Source organism: Hirundo rustica, chromosome 5 (assembly GCF_015227805.2).
Source record: "Hirundo rustica isolate bHirRus1 chromosome 5, bHirRus1.pri.v3, whole genome shotgun sequence".
Classification (NCBI taxonomy): Eukaryota; Metazoa; Chordata; class Aves; order Passeriformes; family Hirundinidae; genus Hirundo; species Hirundo rustica.
In genome coordinates, this window is record NC_053454.1 from 54,803,690 (window position 1) to 54,821,951 (window position 18,262).

General features: G+C 44.1%; 1 protein-coding gene across 3 annotated transcripts in view; it reads right to left on the minus strand.

The window, feature by feature from the left end:
- Window positions 1-18,262, minus strand: part of ADGRL3 (adhesion G protein-coupled receptor L3) — a 479,174-nt gene that overhangs the window by 58,080 nt on the left and 402,832 nt on the right. For all 3 annotated transcript variants that reach the window (XM_058420608.1, XM_058420609.1, XM_058420610.1), the window contains 4 exons: window positions 10,637-10,820; window positions 9,689-9,811; window positions 7,329-7,537; window positions 6,474-6,650 (listed from right to left, as the gene is read on the minus strand). In XM_058420608.1, the coding sequence (XP_058276591.1) occupies window positions 6,474-6,650; window positions 7,329-7,537; window positions 9,689-9,811; window positions 10,637-10,820 (693 nt within the window). The remainder of the gene's footprint in view (window positions 1-6,473; window positions 6,651-7,328; window positions 7,538-9,688; window positions 9,812-10,636; window positions 10,821-18,262) is intronic.

The following is an 18,262-nucleotide window of genomic DNA, read 5'->3' on the forward strand; positions in this document are numbered from 1 at the left end:
AAATTTGCTGCACTGATACACAAATCAGAATAATATGGAAAAAGGAACAATAGTGGTAACCTCTCCCAATGCCATGAGCTTTTCCTTGCCATCACCCGATCACCGTGTGACAAAGAAGAAGCAGCATAACCTGGCTTACACAGTTGGTATATGGAGTTTCAGGGTTAAATACGATACAGGGCACACCAAGATTTTGTGTGTAGGTCTCAGCCTCCAAGCCTGGTCTCTTAACCACAGAAAAATCCAAGAAGAGCAAATCTTCTCTTTACCCTGTCCAGCACCGTTCAAAACTCCTTGCCTGGGGCTGAAACAGCTTTGATGTGCATGCTAACCACTGAATCACAGCACGGTGAAGGTTGGAAGGGACCACCACTGGGGTTATCTGCTCCGACCTCCCTGCTCAGGTCCAGCTGGACTCTGTGCCACTGATCATGACCCTCTGGTATCTGCTGTTCCCTGAAGATCCCTAGGGATGTCTTTCCAGCACAGTGAAAGCCTCAGAGTCTCTAAAGCATGCAACGTACATCTGAGACCACCAGTGTATTGAGAACAGTCACCTCTTGCTTCTCAGTGATCTTCTCCAATACTTGGGCAACCAGAAGAGCCCATGAGAAATACCAGGTGTCAGTCCAAGAGACAACTTCCCAACAACATCGATCAAAGAGTTCCTTGCCCAAATGCACCATGGCTCTCCAGACTGGGGCTACATGACACAGCATGCAAGACACTGAGGTCTGTTACCACTAAGCTACACTCGCTTTGCAGAATAAGCTGACACACAAATTACTTTTAGCACAGGAACAACTTACTGAGTAATTGAAAAAAAACCCAAACCACTTCAGTGACAGAGTTTCTACAGAAAATATGTTTTATATTTATGATTTAGGTATGGGCCCAACCCAAAGCCCAGTGAAAATAGATACCTCTGGCTTTGGAATAAAGACCTGATTTTGTTCCAGTGGGGCCATGAGCAGTAGGAAGAGAGTGCTGATGGGGATTTGCACAGGAGGAGTTACAGGAGCACTGGTAGCAACCACAGCAGGGTGAGCAGGCAGCCCCGATATTATCCAGGCTGGGAAAATCAATGAGCAGCTCTGGCAGTGCCTGTACACTAGAGCTGAGCTAATAAAAACAAATCCCAGGGAATGTCAGCTTATGACAGAATGGCTCTCCCTGAGATGAACAGCCATTTCCTCCCTTATTAAAAACATCAGCAGAAGAAAACAGCAGCCAAACCAAGCTGCCAGCAGCAAAGGACACATTCCTTGGCCTAATCTGTCCCTCCAGGAATGGAAGAAGTAATATCTTTGGGGGTGGAAGAATAAGCAAGCAGTAAATAAAAACACAATGTCATCAAGTAGCTCAAATATGACTGCTCGGCGCCTGGTGGGAGCTGGCAGAGTGCTGGGCTGGGCAGAGACCCAAGTGGGACAGGTTTGAACTTCCGTGCATTGCTGATGCTGCTTCTTGGATTTGCAGCTCTTTGGGGCCGTGCGGGGTCTCTCTTCTTTTTGCTCCCATCTCTGGTGGTGAGGGAGGATTTACTGCTATGACCTGGCTGTAATGCTTTGTGGCTATGTGCAAAAGGCTACTGAAGAGGCAGATGGCTTTGTAGATGTGTCAAAAGCACCAGCTGGGGTACATGGACTGGGAGGAAACCCCAAGGATTCTTGAAGTGCATCTGAGCTGGCTGAAGGCATCACCTGCTGTGTCTAGGAAGGCATGAGAGGCTTTTAGGGAGCTTTTCCCCTTCTGTGGCCAAGAGGAACACAAGCTGGGGGATCCCATTGCTTTAGCATCCATCCTCTCCATCTTCCCTAAGGATGCACCAAGGAAGGTAAGCAGCTGTGTTCCACAGTGAACACAGCACCCATGGACCTGGTATGTATTCCCTCTGGCCTCTGCAAAGGTGACGCCATCATGTCCTAACCCAGGAATGAAGAGAGCAAAATTCCCACCTGAAGCTGCTGTGCAACATTACTGTCTTCTAACTTTGGCCATTCACAATAAGGCTGAGATCCCTGAGCATTTTTAAAACGTGGTTTAGACACCTTTTCTCCCCTTGCCTTAGTCCACGAAGCTGCCTTCATATTCTGCACAGGCAACACAGGCCATCTTCCCCCTCTTCTGCCCTCCTCAGCAAGTTCCTAGCAGAACTCCCTCCCATAAATGTCTCCCCAAAATGCAACAGCCTTCCAGCAACTGCCAGAAGCATCAGCCATTCTAAGTCCCAGAAAGCCCCATGGCCAGAAGAAAGCTGTATGGGGGCAGGTGTGCACAGAGAAATGGGTACAGACCTCACCCCCCATGTGCCACAGACACTACTGCACATACAGCAGGTGGCAAGTGCCCACTATTTCCACTGCACTCACCAACCCCCCTGCAACTGGGAGGCAGCTGAGGTGAGATTCAGTTGTGGAGAGGAGGTGAGGCTTAGAATAATAACTGCATCCATCATCCTACTCTCCCATGATGGCTGGATTTTGGAAGCTCTGATTACTCACATGGCATCTCCAACCCAAGAAATGAGCTACAACAGTTGTGCCAAACTCAATGTAACCATCCACCCATCCAAGCCACCAGAAATGTCAGCTCCTGGTAGAAGTTTCCTGCCAGTGTGAGCTATGTGACTTGCACATGAAGGTTAGAACACAGGATCAGCCTGCTATAACTCCAGCTTGCCCCTCTACTGCTTTAGGCAATGGACCGCTACATTCCACTTAGACTTCATCTATTTTTATTCCCTTCTCTCCTTAGCTTGTCTTATGCATGCTTCCACTCCCCAAATAATCAGCACAGTGTAACCACAGTGTTTGTGGTAAAGAAAAACACCTGAAACCTTCCTATTAATTACAACAGCCAAAACACCTTTCCTTTTTTCACCCTTTCTATTTGTATTTAAAAAAGAAGAGTAAGATCTGGCACTCACTACATACTGATAAGCAACATTTATCTACCCTGGGGGTACCTTTGCTTATTCTGGTTTGGGTGGGTTTTTTAATTGCATTTTCCCACCAGCTCTGAACTTGTTTTCTGGCTGCATAATTTTCCCATGATACATTTAAGATGCATCTGCTATAATTAGTATGATGCAAAGCACAAGCTTATGAAAAACAACTTGTAAATTTTGAATAATTCTACAGCAATTACATAGGTAGGATGGCTTATTTAACGATGGGATTTGCTCCACAGCATGAGATCCACCACATTTTTATAGACAGTGGCTGGAGGGGGATCTGCAGGTGAGGGTCCACTGCTCTTCCCAGCAGTTATGCATCCCGCTTGTGTGCACAACCAGCTCTGTCTTGGACACTTATTTTACCCCAGTGGGCGAATAAGAAACTCTGAGCCCAACATATTTTAACAGGCAGAAAGCAACTTCAAATTTAATCCTCCTCTTAATCAGGTACTGTCCTAGTCAGACCAGAACTGATCCCAGCAACTTCTACTCTCTGAGTACCATGGTCAGCTGGTGGCATTTTCTGTCCCTTTGGACAAAGACATATTGCATTTTCACACTGGATAGCCAGATGGCCATCAATCACCTCTCCTCAGTGGTGCTACCTTCCAGCTCCACCTTGCCCCACACACTCTGCTAATAATTAAACCATAGCCTGGAACTCACAGAGCGGCCACCGAGATTCCCTCTGGAGAACACGCTCTTGTGCCATGTTACTAGAGGCAGGGAGGTCATTCATGAACAGATGTGACACTTGTCAAATTGGTGCTGGTTTTTGATTAAGGAGCAGGACTATGATGTCTGCTCCCCATGATGCCCAGTTTTCAGTCTTATCAGGCAAGGTGCTGTGGATACTCTACACACCAAAGGATGCTTCTTATGGATCCAAAAATTCAAACAACTGAAGTCAGGAAACTACAAATCTCAATCACAGGAGAAAATTGTTTCTGCTGCAAGACTCACTGAGTATTATTAATTATTGTGTGTGCAACAGTCCTTTTCAGAGATCCTGGTCATTGCCAGAACACTGGTCAAAGAGGTCTTGCAGAAACACATAGCATCATTTCCTCAAGGATCATTCCACCTCCAAGAACACTAACAGGTCACAGAATGACTAAGGAATGCCTTTTTGAACCAGCCACAAGATTTAAAAATGGCTCAAAAGCATATCTGTGAGCAGTGAGCATGAGTCAATGAATGACAACAACCCCATTTGTTTTTAAACCTCCACTTTTCCAAACCAACAGGTTTTGTCCTGCCGAGACTTTAAAATCAACAGCATAAGGAAGGTCATATAAGCCACCTTCTATGCCAAGAGCCACATGGTCAGCTCCACCATGGAACGAGACAGTGCCACCAGGAAGAGCCAGGTGACAAGCAGCTGGCAGGGCAAGTTGAAAATGTTTGCACATTTATATCTGAAATATGTGTCTGTGTTATGTGGGAGGAAACCCTACCCTGCCTCTGCCCTCAGGCCAGGCTGATCACTGAAGTGGACATGCCAGGAAGCTGTCCAGTTGTATCAGAGTCAACAAAGTGGAGCCAATTTGGCTCTTACAGCAGCGGTACTTCGGCTGCAGCCAAATGATAAAACGTGACCTGAAAGTCTTGAGGGCACTTGTTAACACCCAGAAACAGCCACTAGCTAATAGCATGCTGGCTTGGCACTCAGGAAGCTTCCAGCTGCAGCTCTTTCAAACCTGCTGGATGAACATGGGCGAGGAAGGGTCTTACATACTTTTCCTGCAAGATGAGATAACAGCAGCACTACTTGTCTCACGAGGTTTGGATGGAAAGTGCAGACAAGGCTGACCTATTTGCAGTCTGAGAAGAGGCTTGTTGAGCACCAGGCTGTATCTGCACCACACAGTAGGGATCACTCCCATTCACACCGGTGGAGTGGATCGCTATCTGCATTTCCCAGCTGCAACCTCTGACTTCAGTGACTCAGGCATATCTGTTAATTCCAGGTGGGTGATGATGAGCCAAACACACATTTCTTATGAAAATTCAAGCAGTTGTAGGAAACTGGCAAAACCAGACCTGGACTGCAGAATGCCATCAACCTGCAAATATGTGCTCTGAATAGGCCTTTTCTTCAGGCACCTCCCAGGACAATGCCACAAATATTTAACGGCATGTTTCCTGGACTAGGACTGACTCATGCAGAATAAAGTGGCTACCACAACTTGCAGGAGCAACAGATAGATCCTGCCCCTTTCAGCTGGACCCAGCTGTTGTGAAAAATGTGCTCCTGGGCCCCCATTTCTTTTTTTGCAGAGCTTTTGTCATGCATGGTGCTTATTTAATATGTATTTTATTGCAGCTCTTTACATGCCTCTTCAGATTATTAAGTGGAACAAAAATACACAAAGCAGTGACATTGGAAGACTACTTGAGAAAAAGTAGTTTTAAAACCATAATGGTGTATGGTTTTCTCAAGACTACTCGAGAGAAAGTAGTTTTAAAACCATAGTGGTTATGCTGGTCATGGAAGTGATTCTGAAAAGTTCTGCCTGCATGGAAGATGCCAGTTCCGTACCTAGCTCAGAGCTGTGGATTTTGCCGCTGTGCCGGGACTATGAAATGGAGACACCACAATGAAGAAAATGACTGGGCAAAAATCTTTTAGGCATCAGGGCCTTCCTTCTTTTCTCCAGCAGTTTAGATGGTCCTCAAACAAAGACAGCCAAGGCAGCTCAGGAAATGGAAGACCATCTCAACCATTCTCCTGTTCTTGAGTAAAATCCCAAATGTGTGCTTTGCTCCCAAAACCACTGCTACCACGAGGAACATCTACCTTCAGGATTGACCTCTTTAGCTCCAGTGAGGTTAGCCATGTGGAAAGCCAGATTTACATCATGGACATAAACGTAGGCAAGGGAACCAGCTGGTCATGTACTGGCCTCAAGAAGATGCCCAGTCTATACAGGATGGTATCAGAAGCTTCCCTCTCATGTGTCACACTCTGCATCTCTCTGTCACACAGTGAGACGCAGACAACATATTTTTTCCCCTAGCTGGAAGGAGGAAAATGAACCAAAGGTTGGCTCCACACATGGAGCTCACACAAACACCTGTGGCAGTGTGTCTGCAGCTGCTGCAGGCAGGACAGATCCAACCTGCACCCCATGAGGGAGACTGCACACTTCTGTCCCCCAGCCTTGCTACTCTCTGGCAACACTGGGAGGACCCTACGAGAAAGAACCCAGGCAGGAGATGTTCTGCACCAGCTGGCAAAGGATAGGATACGGCAACAGCTAAACCTGCTCACTCACCATCCCCAGCTCAGAACTGGCCATGCTAAGAGCCTAGGACAGGCTTTGCATTGCTGTGACTATTTCCCGTTTCACCACAGAGCAGAAAGAAGACTTACACCAGATGGTCTCTATTTTCAGTTACTGTCACACTGCAACTTCCCTGCTCAGCTCCATTAGCGGTAACAAAATGCTGCCACATATTGACCACTATTCCTGCCCAGTGGATTGGCAGCCTGGGAATCTGCAGCGCCTACCTTAACTTCCACATGTGCCATCAGGACCGCAAAGTTGGTGAGGTGGTTGCAGGAGCACGTGGTGTGTGTCTTGTTAGTTGTCAGGAGGCGACAGCCCTGGGTGGACCAGTACCCTGTCATTGTCCGCTTCGTGTAGCTCCAGAATGAACAGTTTGGGTTAAAATTTTCTTCTGACTGCTGCAGGAAAGAAATTAATAAATGCAGTAACAACGATAGGCTCTCAGAGATTTCTAAATGCACTACTGAGGCTCTTTGTAACTCTCACCCTTTAATTTTAGATAAATAATCAACAGTGGTTTATACGTCAAGTATTACTTGCCAATACCAGAGAAAGTTAGATTGTTGCTGCACTCTTTGCTAATGCAAACTCCGTTCTTTGTTCTTGATTAATTTCAGACATTGACATAATCCAGCTCTTCAAAACCAGACTGCTTCATTTGCATTGCAGAGCAGAGAAATTAATTGCTTTAAGCAATCAACTTTTGCAACGACTGAGCTTGGCTAACAGGAGGACTAGCTGTCCTCTTTCGCTGCAATTCCACTTTCCTCTAACAACCCCTGCCACCATGATAAAATAATATTATGGTCTATTCTAATTTATTGGCAATTTTTAATTACAGAATGATGCGTGTCAGCAACCGAGCAATGGGCATCAGCTCAAAGGAGACACTTTCTTTACTTTTATTAATGCAATGTAAAAGAGACCTTCTCCATAAATAACACAAAGTGCAAAGGAACAAAAGTATAATTCAAAATCTAATCAAGGACTGCTGGGGGCCTCACAGCGGCCAACTTTCGCATCATTTCATTTCAGAAATCGAAAAGAAAAGAGAAGTGCTTTTTGAACTCACACACCTTGATGTGCTTGACAGTAAACACCACAGGATCAGCCAGGTAAACCTTATTGCTGAACTCTTTATTTATTGCTGCCGTGATGACAGGGGAGTTGACAATGACAGAGTGATTGGTCGACATCGCTTCTGTTCCCAACTTCATGCTGGCATTCTCCGTGGAGAGATAGGTGCCCAGGTTGTTGTACAGCACAAAAGCCACCCTGATCTCACCTAGAAGAGAAGCAAGATGTTACATGGCCAGGCTGAATCACTGGGGTGGCTTTTTTGTTTTTCAGATTGCAAATCTTCTCTCTTAACAAACTTCAAAACTGCTCTGAGAAAATGTGAAAGGACCAGGATGTGGCACAGGATATGAAAACCCACCTCTTGCCAATTCCAGGGAACACCAAGAGGTGCCATAAGCAGTCCTTGGATAAGAAGGGCAGAGCTGCTTCTTCCAAAAGAAACTTTTATAACCAAACAGATGAGCAGAAAGAGACAGGGAAGGTGGGCTTATTTTTGGCATAAGTAGGTGTAACTGGCTTCAGAAAAAAAGAGGCCAGGTGGTCCATTTCCCACCTGACATCACTTTATTCTCCTGGATATACCTGGAGAATGTTTCAAGCTGACATGCTGCACAGATGCAGTATAAAACTATAATTTAGTCTGATAATAAATTAAGACTATCTCAGAAAAGTGGAGGGACAACTCCGGGAGAAGAAGTCAAAAAAACCTTTTCAACACAATTCCACTTTCACATGACAGGTAAAACAAAATTTCAGACATTTTGTATAAAAATACACTTATTCTCTTAATTTGCCAATCAGATAATCAGAAAAACACCATTGGAGAGCCTGCAGAAAACCGAGTCTACCAGCCAACTGTTTTTAACTGAAACCATCCAGTTTGCCTTCTGTTTTGCACATTATTTCACAGCCTATAAATAAGAAAGGAATGTGATTAGCTTGCCTTTATATGCATTAGTTGTAGAGAGGTATGTTTTTGTTTCTATGTGAATCACCACAGCAGCTGAGGAAGGTGAGGCACTGATGACTCCAAAGGTTCCTCTCAACCTAAATCCTTTTATGATAATTTTATTTGTAGCTCTTTGGTGACCTCTGGGCATGTGTCAAGCTGGTGCAAATTGATGGGGTTCTGCTTTGAACAGAACTCCTGTGATTCTGTGTTTAGGAAAACGAAACTTCCCTTTTATTGCTGCCAACAGATAGCAGAATAAAAGTCCTGCCCTGCTGGAGTTTTGTTACACAGCTTGAGTTTTAAACTGTCTCTAAAAGAAATACTTCTCAAATCCTATGTGCAAGCAAGCCAATGGCAAGACTTCCTTTCTGAACCACCAGACCAAACTTTGTCTAAAATTTTTGGAAATTTTAACACATCTGGTCTGTTGTAATGCTGCCCTATCACTCCATGTTCTTTATTCTTTATGCAGAGGAGGGTGAAGCACTGGCATAGATTGCCCAGAGAAGCTGGGCATGCCCTATCCCTGGAAGTGTTCAAGGCCAGGTTGGATGGGGCTTGAGCAACTTCATCTGCTTCCAGCCCCCTTGCCATGAGCAGGGACACTTTACACTACATTATCTTAAAGGTCTCTTCTCAGCCACTCTGTGACTCTGTGTTTTGCCTGCAGTGACCAACGCCCATATATGAGTGTTGTCCCCTGCACACAGATTAAATTTTAAAGGAACTCAGAAATAGAAGCGTGTTGGGCCCACCAGCAGAAGCCTATGAGTTTAAAGTTGATCTACGTGAGGATGTAGAGATCAAGAAATGTGCCTGCTCAAACTCCTGATCTGGAAATAAACGGCTTGGCAGGACGAAGACCATTCACATATATCATCATCTAAAATTTATGCTGCATCAGGAGGTTCATAAGATACAGAAAAGCACTAAAGATTTAGACTCATAACAGTTAATCAACCTTTTCTGCCATGTTGGCTCATTATTAATATTTGCTACTATTGTTTCCTCCCTGGACTTTTTCAGATATTTGTACGGTGCCCTGCTGTGAAGCAGTTTACTCAAATGAGCCTCTTATCCCTTCTGAAGCCTCCTACTGCAGACATCAGCAATTAAAAGCACTCCTCTGGATTCAGCACTGTGCCCTAGAAGCCCCATAATTTAAGAATCTGATGCATTTTTACCATCACAAAATACTTCTGAAGGCTGTGAATCACTTAGCAATAAAATACATTCCCAGTCAGCCAACGTAGCTTGCAGTCAAGTGCATGAGCAAACAACGCTACCCGTTAATTTAAATATTAACATAGCAATTAATATTTTTCTTATAAAGGTTAAAAACAAAACAATGCCTAAGGCATGACTGCCTCTTGAGGCTGGTGTGGCCTGAGGTGCCAGACCTACCATTTCGACCATTTTGCTTCAAGGTATTCGCTGACAGCTGAATGGCGCTCCCATGGCCCATGTTCTGGGGAAACTTCAGATCTTCCAGATTCCCATCTGTGCTCAGTCTCGCAACTTCCAGCTCTGTGTGCAAGAGAGACAGACACTAAGAAAAAAAATCTCTGCTGAAATGATCTTCAGTACGGTATTTCAAAGCTACAAAATGGTGTTCCAGATCAGCTGAGAGGAGGGGAATCAACTTACAATGTTGCACGCTAGAATGTGTTTGGGCTCCTATTTCTTTTTAACTCTTTGCCCTGAAGAAGTCTGAAATTTAATTTAAAAAAAAAAAAAAAATTGCAAATAAATTCTACTCTCTGTAGAAGACAAAAGACAACCAGTTTTTGTAAACAAGAACCTCAGGATATTAAGGACAATGGTTAAAATGAAAATCTGAGAATACTAGTTCTTTGCCACTGGCGATTGGCACTTTCTGTAAATGTTATCAGTGCTCAGGATCTGTATTCATGGAAATAGAAAGAAGACTTGTTCTCATTTTACATATGCACAGTGGGAGTGCTGGTGCTTTCCATCATGCTTGTTTTTTAATTAAAATCAACAATCAGCTGAATAAAGACACAAATTTGTATGAAATGAAACACAATTGCCTTACGATGAACAATCCCCCTGTGAAGCAATGCTCTCACTGCTCTAGCGCAGATTACACCGTCAAAGCCAAGAGTAATAAAGGCAGGTCAGGTGCTCATTTTCCATGGGATTTCAATGGTAGAGAGCTGCCTTATTCCTTTAGGCTCTTCCAGAAAGGACTTTGAAGTCCTTCAGACAAAGGCCCAAGACGTATCTAACAAATCGCTCTCCAATTAATCTAGGGACCAAGACCAAGACCGGGCTTCACAGCCTTTACTCTTCCACTGGCTGCTCTCGGTACTGATGGGATTTGCCCCTTACGGATGTTGTCGGTGCTCTCCCGGACGATGTCTGTCTTCAGCAGGTTGTCAGCCAGCACGAAGGCACTGTCCTCCACCGTGTCCAGCAACTTGGTGGCTGCGCGCTGCTGCTCGCTCGCGTTCAGGTCCCGCCACGCATTCAGAGCCTGAGGCTGCAGGAGGTTGTTCACCGTCTCCACCATGGCCTGCAAGGCAGAGGGACGGAGTGAGAAAAGGCTCTGGCAAACTGAAAGCACCAGAGACCTCTGACTTATGCTTAGTCCCAACCTCCACATCAGTTTACAGGGGGATGACAGCATCTCCTTCCCTCACCATTCAGGGCAGCCTGCAATAGAGCAGGACAACTTTTATACTATCAGATGGGGAAAGGGAGGAAATACTGATTTTATTATAAATGCAGGTTGGGAATGGTGCTTTTCTGCTTCTGTAATCATCAGCCCTGGGCCTCGAAAAAAAAGGAATTAGGGCAGGTGGGGAAGGAGGGGTAGGAGGAAGATGATGGTTAAGGAAACATGCAGGAAAAACCCATCTGCAGCACCAGAACTCAAGAGCAGGGCTGGGGCACTCACGGAAGGTATCTAGTATGTGCAAAGGCTACGCTCCCTAAAACATTTCCCACCACGTAACTTCTGGCAGGCAGCCATGAAGACGCAGAAACAGCTGAGTTACACCGCTTCATCCAGAGCAGCAGCAGGTGCCCGTAGAGATTTAGATAAGACACTACACTTCAAATCACTGCATTCAGGAAGGAGTCAGTCCTGCGGAAACTGCTTCAGTCCCTCCTACAGTGCACCTTCTGCCCTGGGCTGCCAGGCACAAAGAGCTCTCCCATGGATAACTTCCCACAGGTTAATCTGGATGCACACACAGGATCACACGAAACTGTACTGGTCTCATGACTGCAAAATTACTGCAGTAGAATTTACCTAAACTGAAGGCTTTTCTCAGCCTAAACCCTCCGCTTCATTACTAACCAGAGCTGACTCAACCACTTTTCAGCTAGCATTTTTTTATGAGACCAGCTGTACCAGTTGATAGAACTGATTGTGCAGAGGAAAAGGATAAAAAAATAAGCTACTTTGATCATGCTTTCTTCAGCTGGTTAAGGTCTAGTCACCAGGCAGGCGTACCCCACAGAGAAACACCTCCACTGCCTGCCAATGCTGACTGCAGAAACCAACCTCCCCTTCAAGATGAAACTGCTGTTCATAATAATTTTCTGTATGCTGAGCACACAAGCATCAAACCCACACCTCTGCTCTGCAAGCTGATGACAGTCCCATGGGACTTCAACATTTTCCAAGCCTAAAGTGTGCCCCATGGGCTCACTGTCATGGGAATACTTCAGTATTTGCTCCTGATACTGTTGGTAAACCCATGGGTGGAAAGAAGCTGTGGCACAGCCCATTCTCCAGCAGAGCCCTCAGGAGGAGTGTTACACGTGGCACAGAGAGCACAGAGCATCCTGTCTCACTCACCAGTCATGGTCAGGTGCAAATGAGCAATGGGAAGATACAATCACATAGAACTAGAATTCACTGCTATATCCATGTGATCTTAACAAACATTTCCATTACAGCAAGGTTGGAGGAGAAATAAAGACATCTAGAACTGCCACTGCTGGTTCTTTTAACCCCAGCAAAGATACCTTCCATGAGTTTGGAAGGTTTCTCACACCAACATATTTCCTGTTGGGAGACTACACCATAATTGGGCTCCCCTGACAGCACAAAGCTCCCACTTTCACAGTTACGTTTATTCATGGTCAATTAACTCATTTATTCTTACACCAAACCTCTCCTATACCATAAACAGAATGCCTCACTCATTTGGTTTAAAGTGGAACTTGATAGCCATAAACCAATTTTATAAACTGATTATTAAACTGATTTTCCTGAATAGTCTAAAATTATCTTAACACAATTGTTATGTACCGACAACAAGCTGGTTGCAATTAGTAGTCAAGAAGAAACTGAAAAATCCATTGCATTTAAATCTGGTATTTTTCTGTGTTTTAGAATTTGGAAGCCTGATCTCTGCAGCTCTTAATAAAATTCTGTAGTATACTTTGGTAGCTTGTCTCTTCACAAGCAAAAAAAAAATACATGGTATTCTTTTCTAGTGACCAAAAAGCCTGATTTTTTGGTGGTGTAGCTTCTACACAACATGGTGCTCCCTTGTAAAGACCTTTTATGCCTGGAAAGCAGAAAATGAGGACTTTTCTCCCCTTTCAGTGTTATCACACAATTTTCCTTACCTCCATTTAGCTCAGCTCCTACTGGTGTCTTAAATTCTCTGCTAAAACAACATCCTGCACACTTTTATCAATATCTGGATGGAAGAAAATGTCTTTGCAGCAGATCCAGCTCCTGGCTCTGGACAAAAAGGTAATGTCTATTCATCAGAATATGAAACAGATGCTGAAATATTTGTGTTACGGTGAAACATCTGCTGCAAAGACTTTTGCCCAGAAAAAAAAAAAAAATCGAATGCATCCTTTCTTTTGTTTTAAATGTGCACATATGTGTGCATGCAAGTTTGAGAGAGAGCACCAATTAAGCCTAATGTACTGCTTCCTGCACCATGTGCACTCCCCACTCAATGCTGCACATCCATCCTCTTGAAGGTACTACCTGAAACCAGCCACTTCACATCACTTTGGGTCTGGGGTCAAACACAAAAGCTCCAGGAAGATTTCCAAGGACTTTGGGTCACGTCCTTACCTCGTTTCTGAACAAAGCTGGGAGACTGTCTTTGTTGGCATTACATCCGAGATTAATTCAGTCCCTAGCTTTTCCCAGAGGGTCATTCCCCTCACCTGTCTCAGCGCATTAATCAAGTGTTCCCCACATTATATTTCTAAGTGCAGCACTTCATTATGGCCAAGTGCTGTGGGCTGAAGCCAAGGAGATGAGGTGCTAATGAAATGTTTGCGTTTTGGGCAGGAGCTGAGGTAGGTGTTTAAATGAAACAAAACAGCTGTTATAGCAACAGTGCCTTGTGAGACAGAGATGCCAACTGGGAAAAGTTGGGCAGGGGAGTGGGAGTTGTGGGAAAGCAGGCACACGTGACAAGGATAGGTCTGTGTCGTTACATTTAAGCTGAGCCTTCGTGATTTGTGTGGGTTTGGCACCTGGTCCAATGACTGTGGTCTGATGAAGCTCCAGCATAGAAGAAACAGCTGTGCCAAACTTCCAGGAAAGCCTCTCAGTGACCAGCTGGAGGAGGGTTAGCCCTGAGAGAGAACCTTCAAAATGTAGAAGGTATGGGATAGGTGTGCTTGTGAGCTGATGGCTTGATAGCTTTTACCTGAGATGCCTGGGGATCCTGATAAAGGTGGGGACCTTCAGAGGGAGACAGCAAAGTTCTGACATAGTTTCATCCCACCCTACTTCTAGCATTTAACACGCAGTCAAGTAGGGAGCCCAGATACTCTCTAGGTTCTCTCCCCACTGAAAGTAGAAGAAACTACCCCAAGGATTATCCCCATTTCGCCCAAAATCACGAGATGATACCTATCCATAAAGAACTGAACATCTGTTAAAGAATGTTGCATGACCTCACTTGAAGACTCTGTCCTTGCTTCCCAAGCTAAAGAACTACCTCTCCTGTGGTTTTCTTCCTATGCCTGTTCCTTCTTCCAAATGCAGCTCAGCTGAGCTTCTTGCAAAGTAAAAATGTGGGGCTTGGAGCCCAAACATACCTCAACACCATGCACAGCATGGCACCAAACCAACGCTGTGGTTGCTTGGACTTAATGACTAGACAGCACAAGCACACAGATGCATCAGGAGAAAGACAAAAGGAACTCAAATTAGATCAAGAGAAAGTTTTCATAAAGCACAGCTTGCTTGTTTGTAGGCTAAGATCAAATGAGGGAAGAAGGGCATGGCAGAAGGGAGCCAGGAAGGCAGACTTTCCATTTTTCTGTGCTGAGATACGTAGCACAGCTTTACGCTCTCTGTGATGTCAGGGTATCGATACATGCAAAGTCAAACCCTCTGATTAGCAGCCTGCAAAGAGCAACCTCCCCGGGTCACAGAATATTAGACACAGTGGACCTTTCATGTCCCCAGCAATGACTACAATTGGACGTTGAGAGAAGAGCAAGACCCTGCCGTGCACAAAAGACAAATCCCATGATGGTGATGCCTTTCATTATGTGGTTATATAGAACCACAGATTGTATGTTCAATGCAAATAAATGTTAATAAATTGCAGTGGGAGGTTTTTCCCAAATAAGGGCATATGCTCATGGTTTCCTGGTTCTATCCTGAGGTTACAAAAAAGAAACAAAATGTAAACCTTCCTTCCTAGACACTTACAAATTGGTATTAAAAGATGCATTGTAAAAAGGAAACTAATTAGAAGCCTTACAGTAATTATGCATTACTAAAGAGCCAGTTGTACATATCCCATTGATTTCCTTTGTGACAGCTGCTACATTTCATTAAACTGAATTTTGCTTGTTCATTTATTTTTTTCTTCTCCCCCTCTAGAAACGTCTGGTGAGAGTACCTGGCTATGTGGCACACAGTTTACACCTAGGAGGTTTGAACTCTGTATATATCCAGTGATACCATATCTATTTAATTTTCTCTCACTGTACCAACATCCAAGACACTACTCTTTGATAAAAACAGATTTCTCAATGTAAAATCTCTCTTTAACTGGGACTCAACACTGAAGATCACTAGGAGATGTTAGAGGTACTCAGCTTATTGCCAAATTTGGCACCAGACTGCAGTGTGCTACAGTGTTTAAGCACAGCGACCCTAACCTTAGAAAACGAGCAGCTCTCCTAGAGTTAGGATCTCTTTAAACCTTTATTGTTCATTTTGGCCTCTTGCTGAGCAGCTGATGGAAGACCAAAAACCTCAACAAAATTGGACAAAATACTGCTTGATGCCTAGTGAATACTAGCAGATCCTACAGGGAATACTGGTTGAATGCCATTGAGTAATTCTCAAATATGCAGTTTGTCCTTCCTTACAAAGCAGCATCTTAGGAAGAGATTGAACACACTGCACACTTTACTTAGTATGAAACTTACAGCAAGGACTCACCTCCTATGGCAGCTTTGGGAGAATGAGGACAGTGGCACAGGGCAATAAAGTACCACTTTTGCAATGGCATCTCTAATTAAAACATCTGAATTTTATAACTTCTAAAGCCCTGTCTCATACTGTTAACACTTCCTTGATCTCACAGGAATATCTCACGCAGTGCACTTTCAAAAATTAGAATATGAGGAGCTACAGCCACGAGGCTTTGCATAGGCTAAAATCATGGCTGGTGCATGAAGCAAGCAGTGCTTTGTACCCCTGTGCCAAAGGTGTTTGCCAGCACACTCATCCAAAGAGGTTTGCTTCACCCTTTCTGAGGACAGCCTGGAGAGTGCAATCACACAGGCACAGCCTCAGGCCCTGCTTATGGCCTGAGCTTCTAGTCCTGCCTGAGGTCTCCACGTCCTGCTCCAAAACAAATGCCTTATCTTTATCTGAAAAATATGAACACATAACTAGCCCACTTTTCTTAACAGCTTGAGGTTTTACGGCAGGTCAGCAGAGAAAAAAAAGCACAAAACCCCTTTCAGGCCCACACTTCACAGTGCAAATGAAAAACCCATCAGATAGCAGATGCACTGAAATGTTGATATGGTACAATGATCAGAGCGTTATGCTCTTTTTTTCCTTTTTCCAACTGGAAAGCAGTGGTACTTGAAAAAATCTTACTTGTCTCCTTCCTTAAGAATAGCTGTTTCTGCTCTGTATTCATATTAAACATCCAGCGCTAAAACAAACCCTTTGCTCAAGCTATCAATATTTGCAAGCCTCCAAACTAATTGAGTTAAAGGCACAATCAATGCCATTGACGACAAGTTCTGTTGGAAGTTGTTTGATTCTTGCCTCTGGCCAGAAAAACCACCAGTACAGGAGAAACTCCCATTAACTCTGAATGTACCTGGTACAGTCAGAATTGGCCCTTTGGAGGAGAAGGCCAGCATGAAAGTATGGATGTGGGCACATAAATGCTTCTGGAAAGGTTATTGCATTGAAAGGGACCATCTCAGGAAATGACAAGTCTTTTTAGAATGGCAAATGAGCAGCACCTCAATCCCACTACACAGGGGTCATCAATCAAACGATTACACTCATCCGCTGTGTGGGATTTAAGGACAAAAAGAGATGCACATGTCATTTCTTCAGCTTTCTAAACAAGGAAAATGTCATTTAGCTACATGATGGCATTACATCCTACTTCTTAGCTGAAAAGTGCCTTCAAATCTGTCTGACAAGGCCCTTCACTCTTGGATGATTTTTTTCCTTGCCATTTACTCTTTTAATTCAAAAGCAAAATTTGTCTCTGGTCAAAGCATCAGTAAGCATAATGGAGACAGGGAAGCCCAGCCACCATCTAATGTTTTTTTAAAAAGCGACATGGTCATCACAAAACTGTTGTAACATTCAACAGAATGGACAAACAGACTGAAAGGAGCTCAGCTGCAGTGAGTGCTTGAAAATAAAGAAATCATTAGAATATCTACTGCTAATCTTTGCTTCAGCCTTCAAAACTAAGCCAGAAGCACTAGCCTACATCTGGTACCAGAGTGGTGATTGGCAACAGATGGTATCAGTTTTGGTGAACGGAGACAAAGCCTACTACTCATGGCAAAGGCAAAAGAGAACTTCCCATGACCATGCAGAGGAATTTCTAACATTGCTCCACAGATTGAGAACAAAGGCTCTCAAGAGGGAGCACGCAACCAACCCTCTCTCTTCAACTATACAGCAAATGTTTATGGCTGTGGCTACACGAGCTGTACTGACTCAGAAATGGCCTGAATTCCAGCAGCGCTGAGAACTCACTGTAGTGAGAAGAAAGGCACTGACCTTTATTAAAATTAGGCCATCTACAAAATGTTTAACTATGGAATTAATGGTCTTTTACTAGGTATGCAAGGTTTGCAATCTTGGCCTTGAACTACCAATAATCTCCTAAAGGGAGCATGCAAAAATAATAGGCGATATGAGAAACAGAACAAGGTTACAAATTACAGGTTATGGTTTTGCCTTACTTACTATACCAGGAAGAATATTTTAAGGTCAGAAGGCATCCATAGGACTCAAATAAAAGGAATTGATTGGGAAGAAGGAAATAACATACGATCTATTTAATCTAATGAGATCTTCCCCACAGAATAAGCTGAGAACTGCATTTATGAATCATCAGTATTTGCTGCCCTGCTGTTTGGGATTTGAAACCATACAAGCAACCACCAGAGTAATTACACTAGGGAAGTGAGCAAGGCTGTAGCAAGAAAGGAAAATGGGCCACACATCAGAAATGCCTCTTTGACAGAATATCCACAGCCTTCAAGGAAACTCCCAGGAGTCTGTGAGACTCATCCTTTCCTCCAGCGGTTCAAATCAAAGGGACATCTCCGGCTGCCCCCTATGGCAATTTATATTCAGACTTTTTACCAGTGACACCAGATACCAGGACTGACTCAGACTCAAGCAGAGAGTAAGCACAGAGCAACACAGAAATCACCAGATTTTTTTTTCTAAGTTTTGCCATGTGAGAACCTAACCATAGGTGTAGCTGAGTTGTAGGTGGAGGTCGT